Source organism: Micropterus salmoides, unplaced genomic scaffold (genome assembly GCF_014851395.1).
Source record: "Micropterus salmoides isolate LMB-PRFRI ecotype aquatic unplaced genomic scaffold, ASM1485139v1 Ms_hic_scaffold_5, whole genome shotgun sequence".
Classification (NCBI taxonomy): Eukaryota; Metazoa; Chordata; class Actinopteri; order Centrarchiformes; family Centrarchidae; genus Micropterus; species Micropterus salmoides.
This window is the reverse complement of record NW_024044237.1, coordinates 13,858,916-13,883,107: the sequence shown is the minus strand read 5'-3', so window position 1 is coordinate 13,883,107 and position 24,192 is coordinate 13,858,916. Positions and strand designations below refer to the sequence as shown.

Sequence of the window (24,192 nt, the reverse complement as noted above, 5' to 3'; positions counted from 1 at the left end):
GTTTTATTCACCAAAGTTATTGCTTCATATGTAATTTAACTTCCTTAAATTGGCTAAGGAAACTCAAATTCATTTTTTGAGGTGGATTAACCTGAAATGGAGGAGGAAGGTTTTTTTGAGTAATGAAAGATGTGCTTCTTCCAAAACCGATTTGTATTCATGCATTGCGAAATCACAGATGCCTGTGTGTCTTTGCTTTTGGTTGTGATGTCAGGAGGACTTGAAGGAGCTGGGGGGAAAAAATGGAGAGAATAATCAGAAAGCTGTTCAGGTTGAAATGAGTTTCCCCCTCTGCTCGCTGCTTCTGTCTTCGACTGATACCCTAAACACACGGGGAGTTCAGATGTGCTTTAGTTTGCTTTGGAGGAAAAGTCATCAGATAACCAGCTCTGTCTCTTATTTCTAGACAGGTTCACACTTATCTACATAATTCCCAGTTATATTGCTCTTTCAGGTCCGGAGCCTCTGGATCCAAGTCTTTGCCGCTTGTGAACATGTGACATGTGGTAAACGCGTTTGTCTTTTGATAATTCTGCTGCCACGTGTCCGCATTTATCACAGTTGCAGCATTCATTATTTTCGACACATTCATGGATTAAACAGGCTGGAGTTGGCATCTGATGTTAGTTTCTGGAATATGCAAGATGTCAAAAACGAAAGATGTTCCAAATACATTTCACATATGTATTTGTGTTTTCATGGCTCACTAAGTGAGCAAAATCTATTTTTAGCCACACTAGCTGAACATTACTAGGGATGGCAACGGTTGGTTGGTCTAGCACTTTGGCACAGATGGAAATGGCTACTATTGGATGGATTGCCATTAAGTTTTGGAGAGACATTCATGGTGTCCTCTTGTGCCATCAGTCATCATAATTTGGTTTATAACCTTTAAAACTAATAACAGTCCCATCAATCTCAACTGTACCTTGTGTTTAGTGCTAATTAGCAAATATTAGCATGCTGACTAAGATGGTTAATATGGCAAACTGTAGACTCTGAGGCCCCAGTTACATCTGGTATTAGCATGTGATCTCTATCTGGATATATTATAATCCAATACACTGCCCTTTTCATTTAAACCCGGTGTTGTTAAGAATTTTTCTTTTTCACAATTTTGCCCATTTTGTGATCACATCTCAACATAGAAATTAATTAGTTGTGGCTAACAGTCTTATTTACAACATGACACATTAGAGGTCAAGGAAAGCAAGAGGGGTTTTTGAAAGGGAATACATGCTAACTATTGTTAATACTTGTAGCTTTGGTCATGCTTACTTAAGCTAGCTGAAAGAGACAGAGTTAAGTGGCCTCTCAACTTGCTGGGCAGATTTTTTACCCTTAAGATCATGCTGTAGAGATTGCATTTAATCACAATACAAGGCAGGCCATCACATTCACAATGTGTACTGCGCACATAACATGTGTTTTTTCCTTATCCAGTTGTGATCCTTTTCTGAATATCCCATGTTAATGCCAGATGTAAATGGGTTGTTGGTTTAAAAAAAAAGTTGTTTAATGCAACTGTATGGTCATATTTTCAACCAGTGAGATTTCCCCTCTGTACCTGCGGTTCCCTTATCTTCACACTGTCCTGTTAGTGAGCCCAGTCGTAGTGTGTCACCGCTACGGTATATGCTGGTGGCTTGTTAAATTGGAAAGTTGGTGCTGGCATTGTGTTACAGTAATTAGAGTTGAACAGGTGATGCTTTATCTCTGCCTTGTTATGGATCATATCTTCGTGTTGTGTTCTAATTCTCTGTCTGAATCTGAGGAGCCTCCATGCTCTGTCACACTAATTAGATAGCGCGAGTCATCCCCCATTTCTTTCTACCCGGATCTTTGCTGGGAGGAGGGTAAATGAACAGACGAAGAGGAAGGAGTTAGCAGGTTGACGTGGTTGACAAGTGTCACAGGGGTGCTCACATTTACAACAGTTTGTGTTTGGAGCAGACTGAAGAACTTTAGTGGAGCTTCTAGCGATGTCAGCAGTTAAATAGTCTCTATTTGCTGTTTTGTCATTTTGCCAAATTGAACCTGTTTCGGGACGGTCCCTGAACTGGTAGTGTATTTTCTGTGCGAACGTTTGGCATATTGTGGTCTGCGTGGCCAGCTGAAAGAGAACATGTTTTATCTAATTGTAAAGCTCTCAAAGTAACAGTGTTTGTAAAATGAGAAATGGTGTCTGGAGCGAGTTTCATTTCAGCTCTGAATTGCAATTTGTAGTGTTCTGTTCAGTTTTTCTAGCATCATAAACAATATAGATTACCAGCAATCCTGACATTCCATTATTTTAAGGTTTAAGGCTCTTCATCATTATGGCGGTCTGCCTCACTTTCTGCAGTTCGAATTGTTCCACAGTTGTAAAATGCAGTGTGTGAAACCTTATATTTTAGCTGTAGGCATATCCTGTAATTAAAGGATTAACTTGGTAATCTAAATAGTCTCTTGTCTTTTCCTTCCTCCCATTATTTCCTAACATCCATTTCAAAGATTTAAGAATGCCTCCTTTCCCTCTCTGTCTGCGTTTCTGTTTCTTCCCGTGCCTGCGCTAAGTTCTGTAATCGACTTGCTTCTGGATAACCTCGTTTCCGGGTAAACGTAAGGGGACGACAAATCCATAAGCATGAGCGTGACCTGGATAGCAAAGACTGCGACTGCTCCTCTTGACAGTTCAGGATGTCTTCAGTTCCTTTGAGGATTGCATGTCGTTATTAAGTCAAAATGTGTTTAAATCTCTGTGACTCTTTTGAAAAACAACATGCACTGAACCGCCAAACAGGTGAAGCTTTGAAGAATCAGAGGCATTTAAATCCTGAGTTTTGCAACAGCTAAAATTAACTAAATCTATCAAGTGTTGCTCTTGTCTGCACAGGCTTTGAATTTCTCAAAAATATTATTTAGCCTGTTGAGAAGAATTCATTTTAAGGACATCTGAATAGGGATTTTGTTGTTGCTTTTCAGTTGAATATTTTGCTTGGTTGAAGTGACCCTTATACACGCAAGGTACATTAAATAGCTATGTTTTACAAAGCAAGATGTTATGCAACTATTTGAATGATTTCTACTCTGACTAATATGCTGTTTTGATGACCAGAAATTATTTTTAAACGCAAGGAACACATTTCTAACTAATAATGCAACTTGATCTTTCCTTTGCTCTGGGTTTGAAGTATGTATTTTCAGTTTAAACTAAGCTCTTCATCTCTTGAGGAGATTCTATTCAATATGGGGCCATGATGAAAAGTGCATTTCTTCATAAAGCAGATAAACGCTGTCATACTTAATTTGGAATGCCCTAAAATTTGTAATGAAAGAGGACAGCGTTTATGTAACTTGAGTAAAATACCCAAGTTAGTCTGAAAGAATTATGCAGTGCAGGATACAGAGATACTTGGTAAGTCACAGCTAGTGATTAAACCACTGTTTTAGAAAGCTGATTGTCTGTCTGAGAGGCTGATTCAGCCATGAAACTGGATTGTCCGTGGAAACATCTAGAAGGGGAACAAAGCATCAGCTGTGGCACTTGAGTGATGGATATGAATATTTCTTCCAATCTGGAGACTCTTAGTCTTCCACACAGTGTTAATGATGCTTCTAAGAATAGGAACATGGTTTCTGAATCACAGATCTGACTGTGTAACAGAAACATAAATGTGTCTCGTGTTCGCACTGTCTCTGTTATGTACACAAAGTTGGGCACCCAGCTGTTGATCTTGTTAAACATCACTTTCAGCCATTTATTCACACACATTTGCACACACACGCACATCTGCACAGACCAATGTTCTCACACACTTGCACACAGTTCTCAAAATGTCAGCCCTTTTGCGTTGACAGGAACTTAAAATGGTCTCATCGGTTTCAAGGCAAATATGCCTTTCAAGACGGCGTTGAAAGGCGAGCGGAGCGAAGCTGTCGGGGAGTGTCGGTGCTGGTGGCAAAGGTAGACTGCACAAAGTTGCTTCCCTGCTTGGACCCTCCTGCTGAGGTGTTGCTTCAAGTAGATGACAGGATAAATTAATAAATAAAAATCAACAAACCAGAATAAGCAGATGTGTGAGCGCCTGTTCAAAGGTGTAAGGCTCATTAATAGTGTTGGTGTGCACCACATTTACACAACTAACAGCACCAACTTTTTCTTTTGTTGACAAACTCTTTAACATCACTCAAGAAAAACAATCCAACAGCATTTAATCATTCAAGTTGCTGTCTGTTAGAGTAGAGATGATTTATGCCACTAGCTTTTGATGGCAATTAAGTTTAGGTTGCTATGGGTGCCATCTCTCCTACATGTTTAATGTATCTGAGCTGTTTGAGTATATTTTCACTGCCAGTGATTGATTGTTTTCCAGACCCACCTTAATAACCAGGGATATTCTGTGGTATCTGAATGTGTTGGTGTTTTAGCATTTTTTGTGTAAACCTGCATTTCTCTGCATCTCTCATTGATTGAGAGCCAAGCTGTTTGCGAGCAGCTTTTTCCTTTTATGCATGCTTGCGGCTACATTTTGCATACGTGCGCATGTTTTTTTTTTCGTTTGGTTTTTTTAGCTTCGTTTGTGTGTTTCAGCTCTATGCATGTGTAAAGTATATAGAATAGTGCATATATGTGTGTTTGACATAGAGTGTGTGAGGTTGAAGGAGTGCTTGTTGAAGCATGGTTGTCTTATTGAAAAATGTATTCTAACTCCCAGACATGTGAAGGAGTAAATATTTGTCATCTGGGGACAAACATACATCAGTCAGCCGTGCTCCAGATTATATATGGTGGTGGATGGAGCTTTTTTTCTTATACACCCTTTTCTGTGTCTTTCCCTTTGTTTGATCACTCACAACGTTAATGTTGTCAGAAGTTTATTCAAAGCATTTCTAACTGTACATAAACAATGCTGCTGTTCCAAGAACCCTAATGCACATACATTATATTTAGAGTGATTACTAAATAAAGATACTCTGTGGTATAAAAACATCCAGAAAGCCACTAGAGCAAACCAAAGCACTCTGACGAAAAACATCAACCAACAAAGTGGCTGTGACAAATTTGATCTTGGCTTTGTTGTTTATGGCAGCTAAACATGAAATGGTTTAATATTCTGGATAGTAATTTTAATTGAATTAATTTCAGAGGACATTGTAGGGCGCTGATGGTGTCATAAAACATTTGTTATAGCTGCTGTTCATCACTGTGATGTAAATTATGCCCAGTGATTGCTCAATGATGCTTTCCTTTGGGGACATGACGTTGTAAAAAAGAAAAAAAAAATGTAATTGGCTCCAAAGGGCACATGATGTGTTGGTGCCATGAGCGAGATACACAAAAGAGGGTTATTTTCTCTCCAGCTATGGTTTTTCTCCCTGCTAACATCCTCATACCGTGGTGCATTCGGCAATTCTGTTCTCCAAGTAGATAATAGGGAGTGAAATTTTAAAAAATAAATGCTTATTTCACAAATGGCGATAACACAAGTCGACAAGTACGTGGCCTGCTGACACAAGCAGACGAGGAGTGAGGATGAGTACGAGCAACTTAGATTTCTAGAGAACTTAAGATTTGTGTCTATACAAAAAACATACCTACTGCTGGAGAGTGATACAGTAAGAGACATTAAAGTAAAAATCATTATGAAATATTGAAGATGGATGGTAACAAGAGGTTTAGAAAGCTGCAACACTTGTGAAAATCGAAACTTGTATGTTTCTTAAAATGCAGTGGTGTGTGCATATATAGTTACAGCGGTTACAGGAATAAAACGTCTTATTTTATTTAAATATATATTATTTTAACTGTACCATAACCATCTCGTCATGTCCTCCTCTTGTGGACGTGCTCGGTCCCTGACTTTGGAGTTGATGTGGTCAGCTGGACACATGAGACATGAGGTCTGTGCGCAGCAGGAATTATACCCTGGACATCATGGCTCAGCACACTGACACCTGGTGCACCGTTGTTGTGTTTGTGTGTATGTGTGTGCTGTTGTGCATGTGTTTTAGGTCAGTTGAATTGTCTCTCGAGAGAATAACAGCTGCAGAAAAATATCGGGTCACAACCCGAAAGAAAAATTATGAAAAAGACTGAAACGGTGCAGGGATGCAATATGTAATGGTTACTGAGCCCTAGCAACACATCCAGCATGTTGTATCAATTAAATCCTCTTCATTGGCCGAATGATCAACTAGGGAGACATTTAGCATCCTGTGTTTGTTGTTTGTGTGTGTACTAAATGATCTGGCAATGGACTCTGATGCATTTGATAATGAATGGCGGCTCCAACCAATCGCATTCAGCGGACTGCAGTGCCCATTGTGCTGCTGTACGTCTGTTTGATTTGTGCATTGACCTGCAAGAAGTCTGTCAAGTAGCTGATACTCCCCGCGTGCGTGCACGTGTGTGTGTGTGTGTGTGTGTGCGCGCATTGACTTTGAAGTACACTGTGTCGTGACAATAATCTAAGCCAATTTACTACGCATCAGCCCTCCATTATGGGTTTGATATAAAGCTAGTGCGTGACAAGAATGTCCTCCCATAAAATGACAATTTACTTCTCTAAAGAAATTACGTGTTTAACCTCATTAACTTAAAGTGCATGTACTAAAATGGAAGACTAACCCCCCACCCCTTGTGACACACACACAAGCGCACCTACACACAAAGTGGAAACATCATCAAAAGTTGAGGGTTCATGTTGAATGTGACCCCTGCAAATGAGAAGCCAGCGGCGAGTTAACAACATCAGGAGCTCATCAAGCAGTTCTTGCGACTCGTCCGCATCTCAGGTGGCTTCAGTTTCACTCTGTGTTTCAACATCATCTGTCCTCTGTGAGATGATTAACCTGCCAGGTGTGAGGTGAGTCTCGCCCACTGTTTTAGTGAGCTGTCGTCTTCAGTCAGCGGGGAGTACAGAGGGTCAGCCCGGCCGGCTAATGGCCTTGGTCACAAAGCTGGAAGCCAGCCCATTAGAAGAAGCTGCCTTCATTAGGACCAACACACTTTCAAACAACCTGACCTACTGATCCCACGCTGTTTATTAGCAAAGTTTTGGCTCTCGGTTAGAGCAATTATACTCACTATTCATGATGAACTGTGGCCTTTTCTCAACACAACGAAACGAGAAACACACACCACACTCATACATAGTAAATAACGTCAGGTGGTTGAGTTGTCCTGAATAGGCAGCTGCCATATTAATAACATTTTCTCCTCTGCAAATGCATTGCAATAAGAAAATGTGCTTGGAAAATGGGAAAAAGGCAAAGTGTCAGCAAGTGATCTATGTCGTTCATTGGACACAGAACATTTAGTTTTCATTAAGAGTTAAACATGTACACGAAACATTAATGGGGTTCAGCGGCAGCAGCAGTGGCATGCTTCACTGTATCTCATCCTGATAAATTAGAAACTCAGCACACTGGGGTAAAAGAGAAAAAGAAAAAGAGAGAAATTTAATATAATGTGTAGTGGGGGAGTAACTGACAACTGATAATGTCTATCCAAAGATTAGTGTTTATGACGCAACATAATATTATCCCTGACATGGGCATCGGCAAGCTGCAAGGATGAACGAAGGCTGCGTGAGGGAGGAGAGGAAGAGAGGAGAGAAAGGTCAGCACGAGTGTTGCCGTTTCATTATGAGAGATGTGGACTCCCATCCTCTCCTGCTGCACAGGGAGTGATGGAGATGGTTGTTAATGCCCGGACTGTCAGCCATATTGGATTCAGGGCAGTAAATTAATATTACACTCCTTTTTAAAGGGGTTTTATTTTGGGATTTACTGGTCTCCCCTGAGTGTCGGCGGTGTAAAGAGGTTATTTCCCTCTTTCTACTCTGTTCTGTGTCCTCTCGCTATCCTCTCGCACAAGGCTAATATGTTTAGAAAGAGAGAAACTGTGTTCACGGTGGAAAGATGTGTTTGCTTTAGGCTCCATTGTGTCATTCAGCGTCTGTGTTGAACATTTTTCAGTGAGCGTCAAAGTTTGCTGTAAATCGTAGTGTAGTCCCCCCCTCAAGGACTACTCCAGTATCTTCACACAGTGGAGACACATTTTCCTTCATCCACATCCCCATATGTCATCAGATTCTGGAGGAATAAAACGACATCTACTATATTTGGAAAGTGATTTTAAGTTAACTGGCTGTCTAGCTGTCAGTCATGTCTAACCTCCGTGGCTCGCCTTGTCTTGCTTAATGTTGGTAGAGTTAGAGTCCCGGTTGAAGAGCCGTATAACACAATGTGAAGTGGCCTACTGGCTGAGACAGGATTTATGGTGGCCGGTCCATCAGCGGTGATGTTAAAGGGCTATGATTAAGAGCTGGAGTAAAGACATGGACTCCGCTATTCCTCCGACCCAGCCAAGAGCACACAAGGCCAAGCTCTGTCACTGCCAACTCTTCTCCATACCGCTCTGTCGCTCTTTTTCACTCTGTCTGTCCATCTGTCTCTGTCGTCTTCTGCCTCTTTCGTATGCATATGTATGAGTCGCAATTCACCAAGGACACTGAATCTCTGCATTAGATATTTGGTGTCTGCTGCATTTTCGTGGGAAAGGTTCAGCTCCTGCCTCGTGACAACTTGAAAACATGAAAGTGTTTTTATTTGGCATCCCCATAAAAATCCCTGCTTCTTTTATTCTCTACAGGTTCCGAGCATGTCGCCACAGCAACACTTCCTGCCGCCTTCTCTGACCTGTTACCTCACTTCCTGGTGGAGCCAGAGGACGAGTACATTGTGAAGAACAAGCCGGTGACACTGACCTGCCGCTCCACCCCTGCCACGCAGATCTACTTCAAGTGCAACGGCGAGTGGGTTCACCAGGATGACCACATGATTGACCGGACAGTTGACCCAGCATCAGGTACATGCAAAACAAACTGAAATACATTTATTTTAATTTGGGCTCAAACGGAGGTCCTTCCAGGCACTTTTCCAGCTGAGATGAGCAGTGTTTTCACCTGCTTTTGGATGTTGTTTGTTGCGGATGTGTGACATGTGCAACTCCATAGTTGCATTATATAAAGTGTTTGCATGCTGAAAGTACGGTTTGCAATTTGCCAGTGATTACCGTGCCCCATCATGCTCTTGGCTCATCCTCCAGCCTATTTAGCCTGCCAGTCTCATAATAAGCACATTGGTTTCAGTCTCTGAAATCTTCCCGATCACCTTGGAGACCTGTTTGTTTTTCTGTCTGTTGTGCTGCAATCCCCCGCCTCCGCCATCAGTGTCATAAACATGTATGACACTGATGTGGTGTGATTCAGCAGCGATCTGCAAATTCAAACCGCCCATTCACAGCCTGACAACTGATTGGGACTGAGAAATGTGGAAATGACAGGTTTTTCTAAAGAGCTGGAACACACACGCATGCACACACACACACACACGCGCAAATAAAATAAAAGACTCAGATCTATAGCCATAACGAACACATGCATAAAAAAGACAACACCGGAGAACTACAGTTTCTATTCACATGCACACAAAAACACAAAGGGAAGGTTACTACAGTGCATGTAAATGCGTTCTCTGATTAACCTGGTGATTTAAGATGTAAACACAGATTCTATGATACATGTGTTATTTTTATGTAGCTCGCACTGGGAGACATTGTGGAGTCAGCTGCTTAACTTTGATACGGTGAACAAGAATTATGTTTTGTCAATAGCAAGTTTTGTCAAGAACACGATGTGTCCCATAAACTGCAACTGATTTTATGGGAACATCACATTAACAATGCAACGGTGCTCTGCCAACATTTAATGATGATGGACCATTTGCCATGTGGTTATTAACCATTATAGTCAGCATTTATTTGTCTGTGAAACAAATCTGTCATGCCGGGTGCCATGAACCCCTGCAGCAGCGAGGGGCTCTGTCTTTAGAAAACGTGTGAGTTCCAAAGCCGCCTCAAAGCCCTCCACATCACTCTGTTCCCGCTGCCTTTGATGATGAATGTGCATTTATGGGGGACACGTGGTTGTCCAGAGGTATGGCCGCTCCAAGGTACCCACATCGATCTCTCAAACACTTGCTGTTTAATGTCAGCACTGCCTTGAGGAGTTTACTGATGGCTCCCTCTAATCCCCCTTTCTTCAAGAAACATGTGAGGCGCACACATCCAACTGCGGTACAGCTGTGTGTGTGTGTGTGTGTTGTACATGCTTGTCAGGCTGTCCTCTCACCCTGGTCGTCAGTCACATCGGACTCTAAACTCGTACCTGTTGCCAAGCAACCAGGACTTCTGTCACATCAGAAGCTGCTAGATATCAACGTCATACCTCAAGGAGGGAGCACTGAGGAATTTGGAGACATACCAGAGTTGACAAAAATTGATTGACAATTTATACCCAGTGTAACAGTGAAAAATCACCTTCTCAAAATAGCCCATTTCTCTAAAAGGAAGTTTGAGAAATGTCCTACCTGACTCAGAGTGGTTGTCCCCCCCCCCCCTTTGCACTGGGAGAAATCCGTGCTTGTTTCCTCCATTAACAAAGACAGAGATGTAAATACTCTGCACCCATGTGACCAGCCTACAACAGTCAAAGCTCCTGAGATTTCAGCCTTAGTTTCATTGGCTGGCGTGTTCAGACTGATTTGGGATTCTCATCAAGAATCCTCTTTCCTTTGTTATGTAAATTAAATTCGAGTGGTGGATTGAGTTAATGCTCTTAATTCCAAGAAAAAGTAATGAAAATGGCGCATGGACACATCAGTCAAGAGTCACTGCTGGAGATGGTGTGCACATTTGTTCTGCTGTTCTCTGTTCAACATGATAATCTTTCTTTCACTCTTTGATGGATGCGTGGCCCATCAACAATGAAGCACACATACTGTTTGATTAGGCATAAAGAGGCTGTTATAATATTGGTATATAATATTCATATAGTCTTATGTAATGTAAACATTCTGTTGTATTGGACTATTGGATTGCCACTGCGCGTGTCTGTATTGTTTCCTTAATGAAGACGAAACATTCTTGCTGTTCACTCCACAAGTGTTTCCGAGTTTGTCTAATTGCTTTTGAAAAGTTGTTTGTTAACCACCAATAAAACGTCAGTGGGAAAAAAGTGTTAATGAGTATTTATTTATATTCAACCTTTTAATTAATTGGGAAAGCCTCATTAAGATTAAAAGTCTCTAATTTTTACATTCTGGCTAAGATAAGCTGCAATAACAAGTTACAGACAAACAACGTAAAACAGATAACCCAGAATATGCCACAAAATTAACAGAAATACAATTATAAAAGCATGAATAACTTTTCTAATACAACCATGGAAAAGATTTCATCCCCAAAAAACCCCCGACAGCTTAAATCAAGCCAAGAGCTAAAACCATAAAAATAACTAGGACCAGTACAAAACAGTAACTGAGACGAACACATTCTAAAACACCCCACAGAACAGCCAGTTTGTGCAGCCATGATTTGAATACACAGAAAGTGTCCAAATTTAGCAATTTTAGATCTACAGTAACTGCAGAAGGTTTCGGGCAGAGGGAGCAGCAGCATACAGAAAAGCTCATTTACCCACTTCAAGGTGCCCACAGTTTCAAAGGTAAAGATGAATCACAGCCTTAGGAATATGACAAAGATGAAAGCAATTAATTAGTGTTACAGCTCTAAATCTATTGACTAGAATAAAAACTCTCGTTTTTCTTCAAATGCTGAGCGGTTGGATGATAACGTGAGACGATGAAAATTTGTCTACTGGATTGTTTATACCAAACTCCCCTTAACACATCACTAAGCAGGACTCCTATATGGCAATATTAGATTTTATTTTGTAATTTATTTGCAAGTGCCTTAAATTTGTTGGGTAATTCACTGGTTTGTTGTCTAGAAATATCACAGCATATTTTGATACCACAATATAAAATACTTTGATATTTATTGACAATTGTATCCATATTACCTACTCCAAGCTACAAAGTAAGAGTAACAAGATTAGTCCCTTTGCATTTAAAGTATGAATAGTGCAATATGATTTTTCCTGCTTATAATCGAACAGCGATACGGTAATACTAGGGATGATTTTTATTTGACTTATAACAAATGCTACATCTGATAAATTCATTTTGAGACTTTTCTGTCCCAAAAGTTGAAAGTCAAACTAGACTGCCTGTTTCCGAATGCACACCTGATCACCAATGCACTTGAAGCAACCTTTCGTCTGCTGCTGTTATATCTGCACTGCCAATGTCGAGGGATTCCCACAATCCTAATAACTTCTGTGCATGTTTTCATTGCTAAAGGATATCGAATAGAAAAACAAACTGATCAAAGAGAGCGGAAACCACAATTGATAATCTCTACACCGTCACGCGGCAGAACCAAATTCAAGTCATATCAGAAATGTGGAGATTTAACTGGTCTTGCTCAGCACAGCAGATGCAATATTGAGCAAACTCCATCCATGTTCACTCCCAGCAGACTCAAGCAAACGTCAAAGTAACTGGAAGGGTTTAAATGAATAACTGATCCAGGTCTGAAGTCCAGACATGTTTCCGTCAGACTGCTCAGTATTCAAGCTGAGGAGGTGGAAAACAGGACAGGTGGATTACCATCTACAGCAGACGTGACCTCTGCTCTCATCAGACAGGTCTGTTTATTGCAACTGATTCAGTACAGGAAAGACAAAAGAGCTGCTCCAGCTGACTGTGTCCACTGCACAGTTATTGTGAGAGAAACTGACATCCCTTTGTATTCTGTGAACGCTTTGGAGCCCCTCCCATGCACACCAGTAGCTCTACACACACACACACACACACACACACACACACACAGCCACTTGTCTCAAAAGCTCCTCTGAACATGGATAAGGAAAGAGATGTCACAATTTGTCCTTCCTCTCCTGGTATCAATGTCCGATATCGATCCATCCCCAAGTCTATCGGTTCTCATTACCTGTCCTCAGTAACTTATCTCAATTGTTATGGCTGTGACTGCTTCCAAAGCAGCCGGCCAGCTCTGTGTCTTTCCCAGGCCGTCCTTTATAGAAGTGCAGAAACGGAGACGCCTGGCCAGTGCTAATAAAGAAATATCCCCTCCGAACAAATCAACGCTGACAGTGTGTTTGCATAGATTAGGAGATTCTCCCACTCTATGATTTCTCATCAGACACATGAGGAAGAGAAGGGAGATTGGCATTTGAGCAGAGGATTGTTGTATGGGCCAAACTGATTTGATTGTGTTTGCATTTCATCTGCCAGCATTGATGGAAACAATTTTGATCGTCGCATCACATTGTCACCCCTGCAGCAAACCCTCTCAGGTGGAAAATACATGCATTTCATATTCCTATTTCAATAAAACTCAGCAACTGCCTTATAAAGATGCGGGGAGATTATATTTTCTCCGTTGATTGAAGCGGATGTCGACAAGGCTCCTACAATGAAAACTGAAGATGATGGAGGAAATAATCAGACGCTACACATTTGCCTTGTACTTTATGAAGAAGAACTTTTCAGTTTTTCCAGTTGATACTGGAATCATACATACTACACAATATTAATAAACTCTTTCATATACCTTTTTTACTACTCCACGCATCATTTCAAATTCCTATAAGGGAATATAACCCCTTCCTATAACCCCCAGATTTATCAGGAACAGATCCTGTCCTTTGTCAATCCTTTGTCTAAATACTGGGTGTGACGTAGTCAGTTAATCTTTTAAAACCATCTATCACTTTCTGATTCTAACTAATAATATGTTATGGCACCACAGGGCTAACCCCTGCGTTGGCAAAGCAGCAAGGATTAATTTGTAATAAAATATGTATTTTCTGATTGACTAGATCCTGGATTGTAATGTGATGACATATTTAATATCTGATCCAAGGGGGAGATAAGCTTGGCTTTGCTGAAATGATCTGTAACCTTTATTTTAATACCTCAATACTTATCCATGGTATTATAGCAGCCAATCACCTTACTCGTACCAACTTCCACCCACTTCCCTCCCTCTCTTGCATTTTTCCCCCTTCTCTTTCTCTGTCCTGTATAGTTCAACAACATGGATGCAGATAAATACCTTTACAGGAGGTCCCTTAACATGGATGACATTTAGTTAAACGTGAAAACAGCATGCTGTCATTTTGTTGTTGTCAAAATTCGGGTGAATTCAGGGCAGAGTCCTAATTGCTCTGGAGCGGCACAACAGTGATTAAGCATGATCTTTAATGGAATATTGAAGAACAGTCCTGCTGCAATTTAAGCACAACCTGATAGGCCTGCGAGCCAGGATCTAATGAACAGAAGGAAATAAGAGAATCATGGGGGAAGAGGACAATATAGTCCTAAATGAACAAAATGGTCTTGTACCACCTGTTAAACATCGATCAGTAGCCAAGGTGACTAATTGATAATGCATTATTAGCTGCTTCCCCATAATGGGTCTTGTATTTCATCCTGTCCTTGATTGTGGGATAGAAGGGGAAGGATTTGGCGATGAAGCACAGAAAAACAGATGGCAAGGTGAATTGTTCCCGTGACACATCTGCCAGCGTGTTCTATTAGGCTTCTCAGGCAGGTCAGCACAGTGTCTGCGTCCGTGTGTGTGTGTGTGTGTGTGTGTGTGTGTGTGTGTGTGTGTTTTGTGTGTGTGGGGGCAGACCTTTCTCTCACAGCAACACACCTCGGAGTGAGAAGGGAGTCAAAGTGGATTTAATTGAAGCCTGTGTTTGTCTGGCCTTGAGACAATTCAAAGTGTGTTTGGAGCAGTGGGAGTAAAGTGAGGCTGGCAGAATTAAAAACGAACCAGCTGTGCTGATTGATCTTACCAATAGACTCATACAAAGGCCACACTTCTTTGTGTAAGTTGTATTTTTATTTGGAAATTTGGCGTACGTTCGGGTCTGTTCGTAGTTAGTCTTGACATGCAGAAATAATGAATTTCAAAATTAACTGCAATTAGTAGAACAAAATTGAATGATAATTACCATTTGTCAAACAACAACGCTGGCGTTCCAATCTCCCACGCGCACAGCCTTTGTCCTCCCACCAAAACATATCCCGCATCAGCCTTTGCTTTCTCTAAAGTAATTTTGAATTTGTCAGTCTCACAAAAGCTGTGCCCTTGCTGGAAGTTGGAATTCATTCAGTAGTCTTTGTGGTTCTTTCTCTCACAACAGTTCAAGTTATTTATTTACACTGTCCGGTAAAGACAGGCATTTGATCAATACAGTCCTTCAAGCCTGCATTTGTAGTTTGTTTGTGCAGTGCACATAATAACTTGTGCAGCAAAAGCATTTAAAAGCATTTTTATTATTTTAAAATAATTATAAATCGCTGGTCCCTTTCTACTACATAGTGTACGGAAGTTTAGCATTGAAGGAGGAAGAATCATACATTTTCCAAATGCAAAATCAAAAGCATTTTCTACTACATTTCCAAAGGCAGACAGTAGTCTGTGGACCTTTTGTGGAAAGCTGCTTGGTCTTCAGAGAAATATTTGCTCGGCTCCGTCTAACCGTAGTTCTAAGCTTTCCGTGCCCTAAGCGAGACATCTGAATAAAATGTAGTCTGTATGCTCCAATGAAATGCAGTGCATGCATTACTCAGGCCACTTGTACTGCCCTTGTGCTGAGCAAATAGAGGCCAGAGTTGCAAATGTGCTTGGATTCCACAATGTGCCTCAAAATGTGCCTTTTTAACACAGTGGGATTCAGAATGGAGCAGAGAAGAGCCGGTAAACTTCCTCCCTGCCTTGCTATTTTGATTACAGCCAATGAACTTTGATATTTTTCTCATTTTCCGTTTGTTACGGTAATAATAATAATTTTATCTTTCAACTTACCTCCACCTTGCTTGGAAATGAAAGAAGTATTATTCTGACAGAAGAAGAAAGAGTGGGAGTTTGTGGTGTCAGTCAACAGCTGCTCTGCTCAAATTCGTTTAAAAATAGTGGAGCTGGGAGGTATAGTGAGGGAGCTGACAGCTAAATACTCCATGGAGATTTTTGATAGGCGGAGGAACTCAGTGGCTGACAGTTAATGCTTTGTGTGTTTGGCCCTAAGGAGACTTTCAGTATACGTATTTTACGCACTCCTCAAACAAACATCAACGCACCGTTCTCCTCCTTTTAAAATAGAAGCTTCAGGGTGTCCTGGGTATGGGATAGTGGTAGCGTAGTGAAGACTATTTTATGGATGAGGGAAGAAGAATGGCTTCAATCTCCTCATGAAGTGCTGTGTAAAGTATGAAAAGGGGCACAGAAAATTTTCTCTGGTAGCATCATAAATAAGAGGTGAGTTGCAGGTGTGGTGCTGCTTTTATAACCAAAGGCATCTAATCCTGTGTTGCCTCAATTGAATATTCAGGATTTTCTACACAGTCTCCACTAAGCTTACGGTAGATGGACTGCATATATGCAGCCTGCTGGACTATGGGTCAGGTGGGTGATGGAGTGGAAAACAAGCAGGCAAATGTGTTCTACCTCATGTTTCAGGAAATAAAAATCCAAGTCAATTATCAGCATGCCTACCCACATATAGCACTTCTGGATTTAGTTTCATGTGGTCAGAGTGACCACAAACACACAAAGGAAAATGCAGACGCCAAGCCATACCTGTTTTGAGGCAACCTCTTCATCAGAGCGGGTGTTCAATGAGGCATTTTGACAACAACAAGAGCAGCAGTTCTGGTCTGGGAGCCATCAGGAAGCAGTCTTGAGGATTTTATGCAATTCCAATAAATAATTCATTCATTGACATTGTTTTAGAGAGAGTTTGTTTTCTGAAGAAGTTTGTTTTATTTTTTTCTTCTGTCTTTTAAGAAATCTCAAAGCAAAATTAAAGGTCAGTCACAGGGCAGATATTTACTTTCCAGTATTCAACCACAAGAGAATTTGAAAATAAAAAAATAAAAAGCTGTGTTTAGGAAACAAGTATTGACATCTTTTTAGTGTCAGCTGAGTATTTGCCTTCTGTTATAGTCGCCTCTAAGCTAGTTTGAGTGAGTGAGAAATTGAATTGAGTCACTTCAAGTAAAAATGACAAATGTTCATTGGTTAGTTTCTCAAAGAAGATGAATTGCTGCTTTTCTTTCTTATGAGAGTATACTGAATATCCTATGGTTTTGGCATATTGGTTGGATATAAAAAAGCAATGTAAATGTGTCATCTTGGGTTCAAGGGAAAAAAAAAAAAAAGTCAAAAATAAATGTCAGATTAATTGGACCAGGAACTGAACTCAGAACCTTTTGTGATTTTTGCAAATCTTGGGATTATCATATCTCTTGTCTTTTTATAATCACATTTTTAAATCATCACACAAACTATGCACAAAAAGTATGTGTCTTGGCAATAAATCTTAACCGAGGTCTGCTGTATCGTAAGCTGTAGAGTGCCGCTCGTTAAGCGAATGAGTGGCTAGTTAGCTGTTGGCTGCTATGAGCTAACCCAGCTCAACACGTGCCGTCGGATAGTGCACGTCAGGCTCGGAAACCCAGAGAAGGAGCCCAGATTGCGCTCTGAGCTACTGGAAACACTCAGAGTTCCTCTAGCAACGCTGGATAACGCTGGATAACCCCAGGCTCGTTGGCTAACCCCATCGCTCTTCTGCCCAGTTTGTAAGGCCGATGGACTGGTAACTTTTCACTGTTGGACCACACATCTCAAAAATGTACTGCTTATTGACTGTTATGGCTTTCTGCTCCAGTTGGGGTGAAGGACTGTTAAACACTTCCCAGCAACTAAACAGACCAGCCAAGTTTTTTTATTTTAATTTTTTCTCATTGTGATATTCTGCCAGCTTATGTTATGAGTGAGGTGCACAGTAATTCATCACTCTGATGAATCAAGTTAAAGGTGCTAATAAGTAGCTGTTGTTTTTTTTTTTTGCTGGGTGAACTGAATTACTGTATTGTCCAAACTGAAACTGTAAAAAGCCTTGTTTGAGGAAAAATAGTGTAAACACTTTCATTGTTTAAGTTTACATTTACTTTAGTTTCTTTTTATTAAAATCAGAAGGTACTTATTTTCATTCCAGATTCGTTTTCAAGTGTGATTATTATTTAAGTAATATCATGGTTTAGAGTGACTGCTAACGCACCACCTTAAGTTTCATTTCTGCAATACAACTAGCAATATTAATAACTACTAAGTAGTTGGAAACCAAGAACTCAGAGCCCCTCTACAATATAGTGAGTGTAGATGGGTTACAATTGGAAAACCTGATTATTTCCCTTTTAAATGGCGCCACATTGGTAAGGAACCTGCATGTGGGATGAGCAGCAGAGCTTAGTATGTGGGTTGCACCCTTTAAATGAAAAATTTGCCAAATCTTCTCTGACACTGCCTAACAGCTTTTCTTTGCTTGTTTTAAGCTTCTGGTACTCCCAGGTGCTGACAGTCAGGTATGGTCCCTGCTACAGTGGTCAGTTGGTTTCTGATCCAAGAACCGTCATGCCACATTTGGCTGATCTGGATAGGGCCCATGCAATAAAACAACTTCAAGCTGGTGTTCCGCAATACCAAGTTGTGGCATTCTTCGGAGTGAGCCCTAGTACCATATGCAAACTTAAGGCCAAGTTACATATAACGGGGGATGTCAGAGAGAGGCCGCAAAGTGGGTGTCCCAAGAAGTCTGCACCCCAAGAAGACCGTTTCCTCTTCCTGTCAGAACTTCGGAACCATAGGCAGGCTTCTACTGTTTCTACAGTCACAGTTTGCAGGATTCTGGATCCTGTTTCTGGATTCTGGTCTCATAGGGGTACCAGGAGCCATGACAGCCCTTCACTGTCAGGCACGTTTGCACTGGTGTCTGCAACACGTGCACTGGAACCTGAACATGTGGAGGAATGTTATGTTCAGCGATGAGTCCAGATTCTGCCTAGGGCACTTGGATCACTCTGTGTGGAGAAGATGCGGAGAGGGCTTTGCTGATTGCTGCATCTTTTGGTGGAGGCAGTGTGATGGTGTGGTGTTGCATCTCCCTCACTGAAAAAACAAGGCTTGTCATCATTGGAGGCAGTCTCAATGCAGACAGATATTGAGATGAAATTCTGCAACCAGTGGCAATCCCATATCTCCACAGTGAGGGACCAAACTCTATACTCCAAGATGACAACGCTTGCCCCCACTGAGCGAGGCTTATCAGAGAGTACCTCCAGAACTTTGGAGTGGAGAGGATGAAATGGCCTGGCAGCAGTTGTGACCTCAACCCCATTGAACACTTGTGGGATCAGCTTGGGCGTGCTGTTCGTGCCAGAGTGACCAACACAAACATGTTGGCTGACTTGCGACAAATGCTGGTTCAAGAATGGGATGCTGTTTGGCATTATCAGAGAAGATTTGGCAAATTTTTCATTTAAAGGGCGCAACCCACATACTCAGCTCTGCTGCTCATCCCACAAATGCAGGTTCCTTACCAATGTGCCGCTATTTAAAATGGAAATAAACAGACTTTCCAATAGCAAGATTTATTGCCAAGAAGCATTGTTACAACAAAGAAATAATCTACCAAACACAAATTTACTTATTGTCGTAGTTTATTTGGTTTTCTCCCTTTTAAGCAAGTTTATAATCTCTGCTTAATCTGTGCATATTATTCCAACACCAGCTCCAAACATCTGGTGCAAACACCTGGTATCAAACCAAGCTCAAACTCGGGGGTCCGCTCTGCACTTTCACTTCACTTTCAGCATCAGGTTATTTATAAAGTCCACAATTCTCTGTCTTGCATCTGCTGTATTAATAATTAATACAGTCACATTTGAACAAAGAAATTAATATTTAAAGGCTCAATCTGTGTTCAGTCTGCAGCACTTCATCCCCCAGTGCACGTCACATTATAGTTGATTCTAAACTCACCAACATGGTCCATGTTGGAAGGAGGACCGTGTATATTCAACATCATGTGACCACTGGGGCAAGTAGAGGATTTAAACAGATTACAGATTGAGGCTGTGAACATTTTCCATTATTCTTTTTAGATCTTGCTATTTCTGACATTCAAGATGATGAGAGAGAGAGAGAGAGAGAGAGAGAGAGAGAGAGAGAGAGAGAGATCCATATCCACTTGTGTGTAATGGTTGGTGTCTAAGAAGTGACGGTATTACTTTCTTGCACTTTGTCTGAGATGCTCAACAGTTCTGTATGTAGTGTACATCGCAGCACAGTGTTGACACTGACACCAAAGGGTTTCTCGTGATGCTTAAAGTGATTTTCATGCCAGCTCAGCCATGAGATTACAAATTGTCCCCGTATCAGAACTCTTTAAAAAGACAAAGCAGCCTGCCGTTGATTTTTCCAGATCAACCTTGGTTATAGCCCTTTTTTCTGCAATACTTTAAGTGCTAAACTATGTGAATTTTTATCAAAGGCAGTAACTTGAATGTGAAGTGAAACTGAAAGGTACTTTATAAAATATTCTTAAATCCTGCAAGATCCTTGTATTTTTCACTCTTTTGTTTGAATTCATATTTTCAATTAATCACTGAAGTATGAAGTGCAAGAAATCTAATCAATCAGGGGATTTTTCCTACCTGGCACAAGGTGTTAAGAATAACACCAAATATTAACACATCATGAACTATTGGAGTTGTTAGTTAGAAATTGGTTTATGTAAAAATGCCGTATTGATTAAGATAAATGCCAGTTTTAATGAAATATAGAACATGTAGTTTGGAGAGCTAATTTGTGCTAATTAAAACATTCATGCATACAAACAGTAGCTTCATTTAGCAGAAGTTACAATTTGATTCATTATTCACAAATAGTGAATGTTATTATAAGAACAAATGTGAATTTTAGTATATGAAAGTACTGCAAAAATGTAGAAAATATTTGTAGAATATACGAAAGACTTTCGTATCCTCTATGTTCCCCCAGGCTGTTTGCTGAATGCTGTTTGTTGTTGTGCTGAATATTTACATTCGCCCACACACCTTCATTGGATTACCAAAAACCTCTGCCTTCCAACTGAGACAACACTGCCGGCCAAAGGCCCAAGAGGGACCAGCCGATCTTTAGGAGGCGGGGGGAAAACCCTAATGCAATTTGTATGGCATGGAGCACTCGGCAACCAGATGGGAGCCAGGCTGACTTACCTGAAGCAGTTTTCCTTATTTACTTCAGCGCCCAAGGCCATGTCAGACAAGGGGGAGAGAAACATGTTAGCCCGAGCAAATTATCAGGGCTTTCATGTGGGTTACGTTCTATCAGATCCTCCTACTCTGCAGAATGTAATGGAAGCAGAAGCAAAGTGCTCAGGGCCTTCACCTCCGACGTGTTCTCATTCGAGGTAGGACAAGGTGTGTGTGGGAGATAAAGGAGCAGGTCCCAGTCACTCCCAGCGTGAAGACTGTGGCATATAGAACATTCTGCTCTTGCCAGTCATCAGGGTCAGGATATTGGATGGAGAGTAATTACAACAAGGGTACTTTAGTAAGGGCACTGTGGTAAATCACAGCCCTGCCTCTTTGTGTGTGTGTGCTATTAAAGAAAGGTTAGACAAACTAATTATGGAAGGACATTGTAAATAGGAAAATCCATTGCTTTGAATTAATGTCCATTTGATGTAATCAGTTGTGGCTTTTCTATGGTGGCTGGTGACCAGATATAAATGTGAAATAAATAAATGCAAACCTAATTTTACTGTCTGGCATCTGATGTCTGCGCTCATTGACATGGAAAAGCTATTCTGAAGTTTTGTGCATCAATTCATTAGCACGTTCCAAACCTGTGAACACCTGTGCAACTAAAAACACAATATGAGCGTCATGTATGTACACTGCACGGCGCATTGTTGTGAGATCCTGTGTGCACTTGGTGTGATGTTGTCAGTGATAAATATGGCAGTGAAACTTTTTGCAGAGTGAATATCTCACTCTCCTGGGGAGAGTAATTATTCATTATTACTACTGAGCTCAAAAGATTTAAAACCCAAAATAATATCCCCTCACATATTGCTGTGTACATCTAAGGTCGGAATAAACTTTACCAAATGGTAGAGAAGACCTTTTAAGGGTTGAGCGCATTTTGAGTTGTGGTATCTTGCTTAAAAAGAAATTATTCTCAACCATGCAGGAACTTAAACCTGCATTCTCTCTTACTGCCAGCAGGGGGCGAGTCCACTGGTTGCAAAAAGAAGTCCGGCTCCATTAGAATTAATGGTAAAATGTTGCTACTTCTCAGCTGATTTATTACCTCCAGTAAACACTTTCAGAATGAGGTTATTGTCTCAGTTGCTAGTTTCAAGTCTTCTTCAACACAACATGATGTTCATTTAGTAAATTATGGGCCTATTTAGGGGGAAGTATACGATAATGCAGCATATGCTTTAGGGCGGGACTACCTTGTGATTGATATGTCGCTACCATGGTGACATCAATCAGGATAGAGGTAACTTATATCCGCTGCTCTGTGTACATTTTTTTTTATGGCTGTCAGCAGGAGAGCATGTCATATCTGAGTCTTTTAGTATGTTTTGTTTTAAAAGTAAATTGCTTTGTTAACCTTTTAATTTGTATAGGCTAATTTTAACTGCGATTACATTTTAGTTTGTTTATATCCAGGATGTATTGATTAAACTGTTGTCCAATCCAGAATAACATAACTTAAAAGTCTTTGGTTTTGTTGTAACACTGATAAATTAATTTTGGAGGGAGGGACAGTAAAAACTGTCTTCAGGCCAATAAGTTTCAAACCCACTGGCCCAAATGGGGTCAGTTGCAAAAGAGTTTAACGTTGAGCTATGATAAAACATCCCATAAAACATCCCCAGGGTGCATTGCAGTTTTCAGAACTAAACCTTCACTATTGGTATCCTGTGTCCTGTTTTTATGGTTGAGGTTTCATTGTTTGTTTTGTGTAAAAACCTGTGTGATGACTTTAGACTTTTTTTTATGTACTCTACCAATCAGTAGAGATGTCCATTAATTGTATTAAAGTATTTTTATATTTAGTTTTTTTTATTGTAAAGTGTCAATATGATAAATAATTGTAAATAACTAACATTATTCCGTTACATATTTGTTGAAATAATATCAGTATGATTTATCTGACTTTAATGTTATCTGAATTAATTTACACTATATTATATTAGGGTAATGACAAGGGTGATACTGCTAATACTGGTAATAATTATTCAACAGAGCTAAGTTTAATTACAATAACAGATGGGAAATGACTCCCTAATGCTGATCACACGTATACACACACATATACACATACATTTTTGTTTTTATTTGTGTGCTTGCTTCATGGTTATGTTTTAAGTAAAATATTTTATTTTGCAGATTTTACACAGTGCACTTGCAAATAAATATATTCTAAATAAAAAAAGATCCATGTACCTTTTAATGGTCTTTTTATCTTTATCGGTAGTTGCTCGTAATTTAACAAATACTTTTTTCTTGGTGGGACCATCAACTGGTTCAAAAGACCTACACTTCCAGTCACTTAGTAACAGAAGCAGAATTTCAAAACAGGCATGTTAGTCCATGACTTTCATCATTTTTTCTTCTGTCCTGCACCATTTACTCTTCTCACTCCAGTCTCCTTGGAGTGGCATTGGACTGAAACTAGTCGGATTGATTGGAGCGCTACCTGCTCTCCTGTTTGTCAGCCATGAATAATCTGTAACGACATTTAGAGCATCAGCAGGGGCCTTGCAGAGTGCATTCATTGTGGAAAATGGAGAGCTCAATCAAAAGAAGCTCTTGAAAAGCTGGTCATAACCGGAGGCAGAGCCTTGACCCAGAACGCTGTCCCACTGACTTGAGTCGCAACCTCACCAACATCCCTGAATGGGAGCCCTGACTGCTGTGTTCCCGGTGATCTCTGGGCTTCTGTTTGCCTCCCCCTCCCCCTCCCTCTCCTGTTCCCATCTCTCTTGCCATTTAATAGAGCCATGCTTCACTCAGAAGGCCACGTTATCCTTGTTAGGAGACAGACGCTTATGGCGCCACCTGCCATTTTCAGCTCTCCACGTCCGGTAGCATGGGCCACCCATCACCACACTACTTTACATGGTAATGAAACTCTGAAGACTTCATGATAAAGCAGTTACGTCCTTGGCTCTGTGACCTGAGGTTAACTTTGGATTATTTACATGTGGAAATACTTTACTGGTTGTTATGTCTGTGTTTTTAGACTGATTTCAACAGGCTGTTTAGCTCCAAAGTTGTGTTCTGACAGTCTGGCTGGGTGTCAGGATTTCTTTCATGTAGAGACGGTAAAGTAATTGGTCTGAG

The 24,192-nt window shown here is 40.7% G+C and overlaps 1 protein-coding gene across 4 annotated transcripts in view; it reads left to right on the top strand.

The window, feature by feature from the left end:
- The window catches only part of unc5a (unc-5 netrin receptor A), a 133,325-nt gene that overhangs the window by 59,742 nt on the left and 49,391 nt on the right, over nt 1-24,192 (top strand). For all 4 annotated transcript variants that reach the window (XM_038699996.1, XM_038699997.1, XM_038699998.1 and 1 more), the window contains exon 2: nt 8,639-8,854. In XM_038699996.1, coding sequence (XP_038555924.1) covers nt 8,639-8,854 — 216 coding nt within the window. The remainder of the gene's footprint in view (nt 1-8,638; nt 8,855-24,192) is intronic.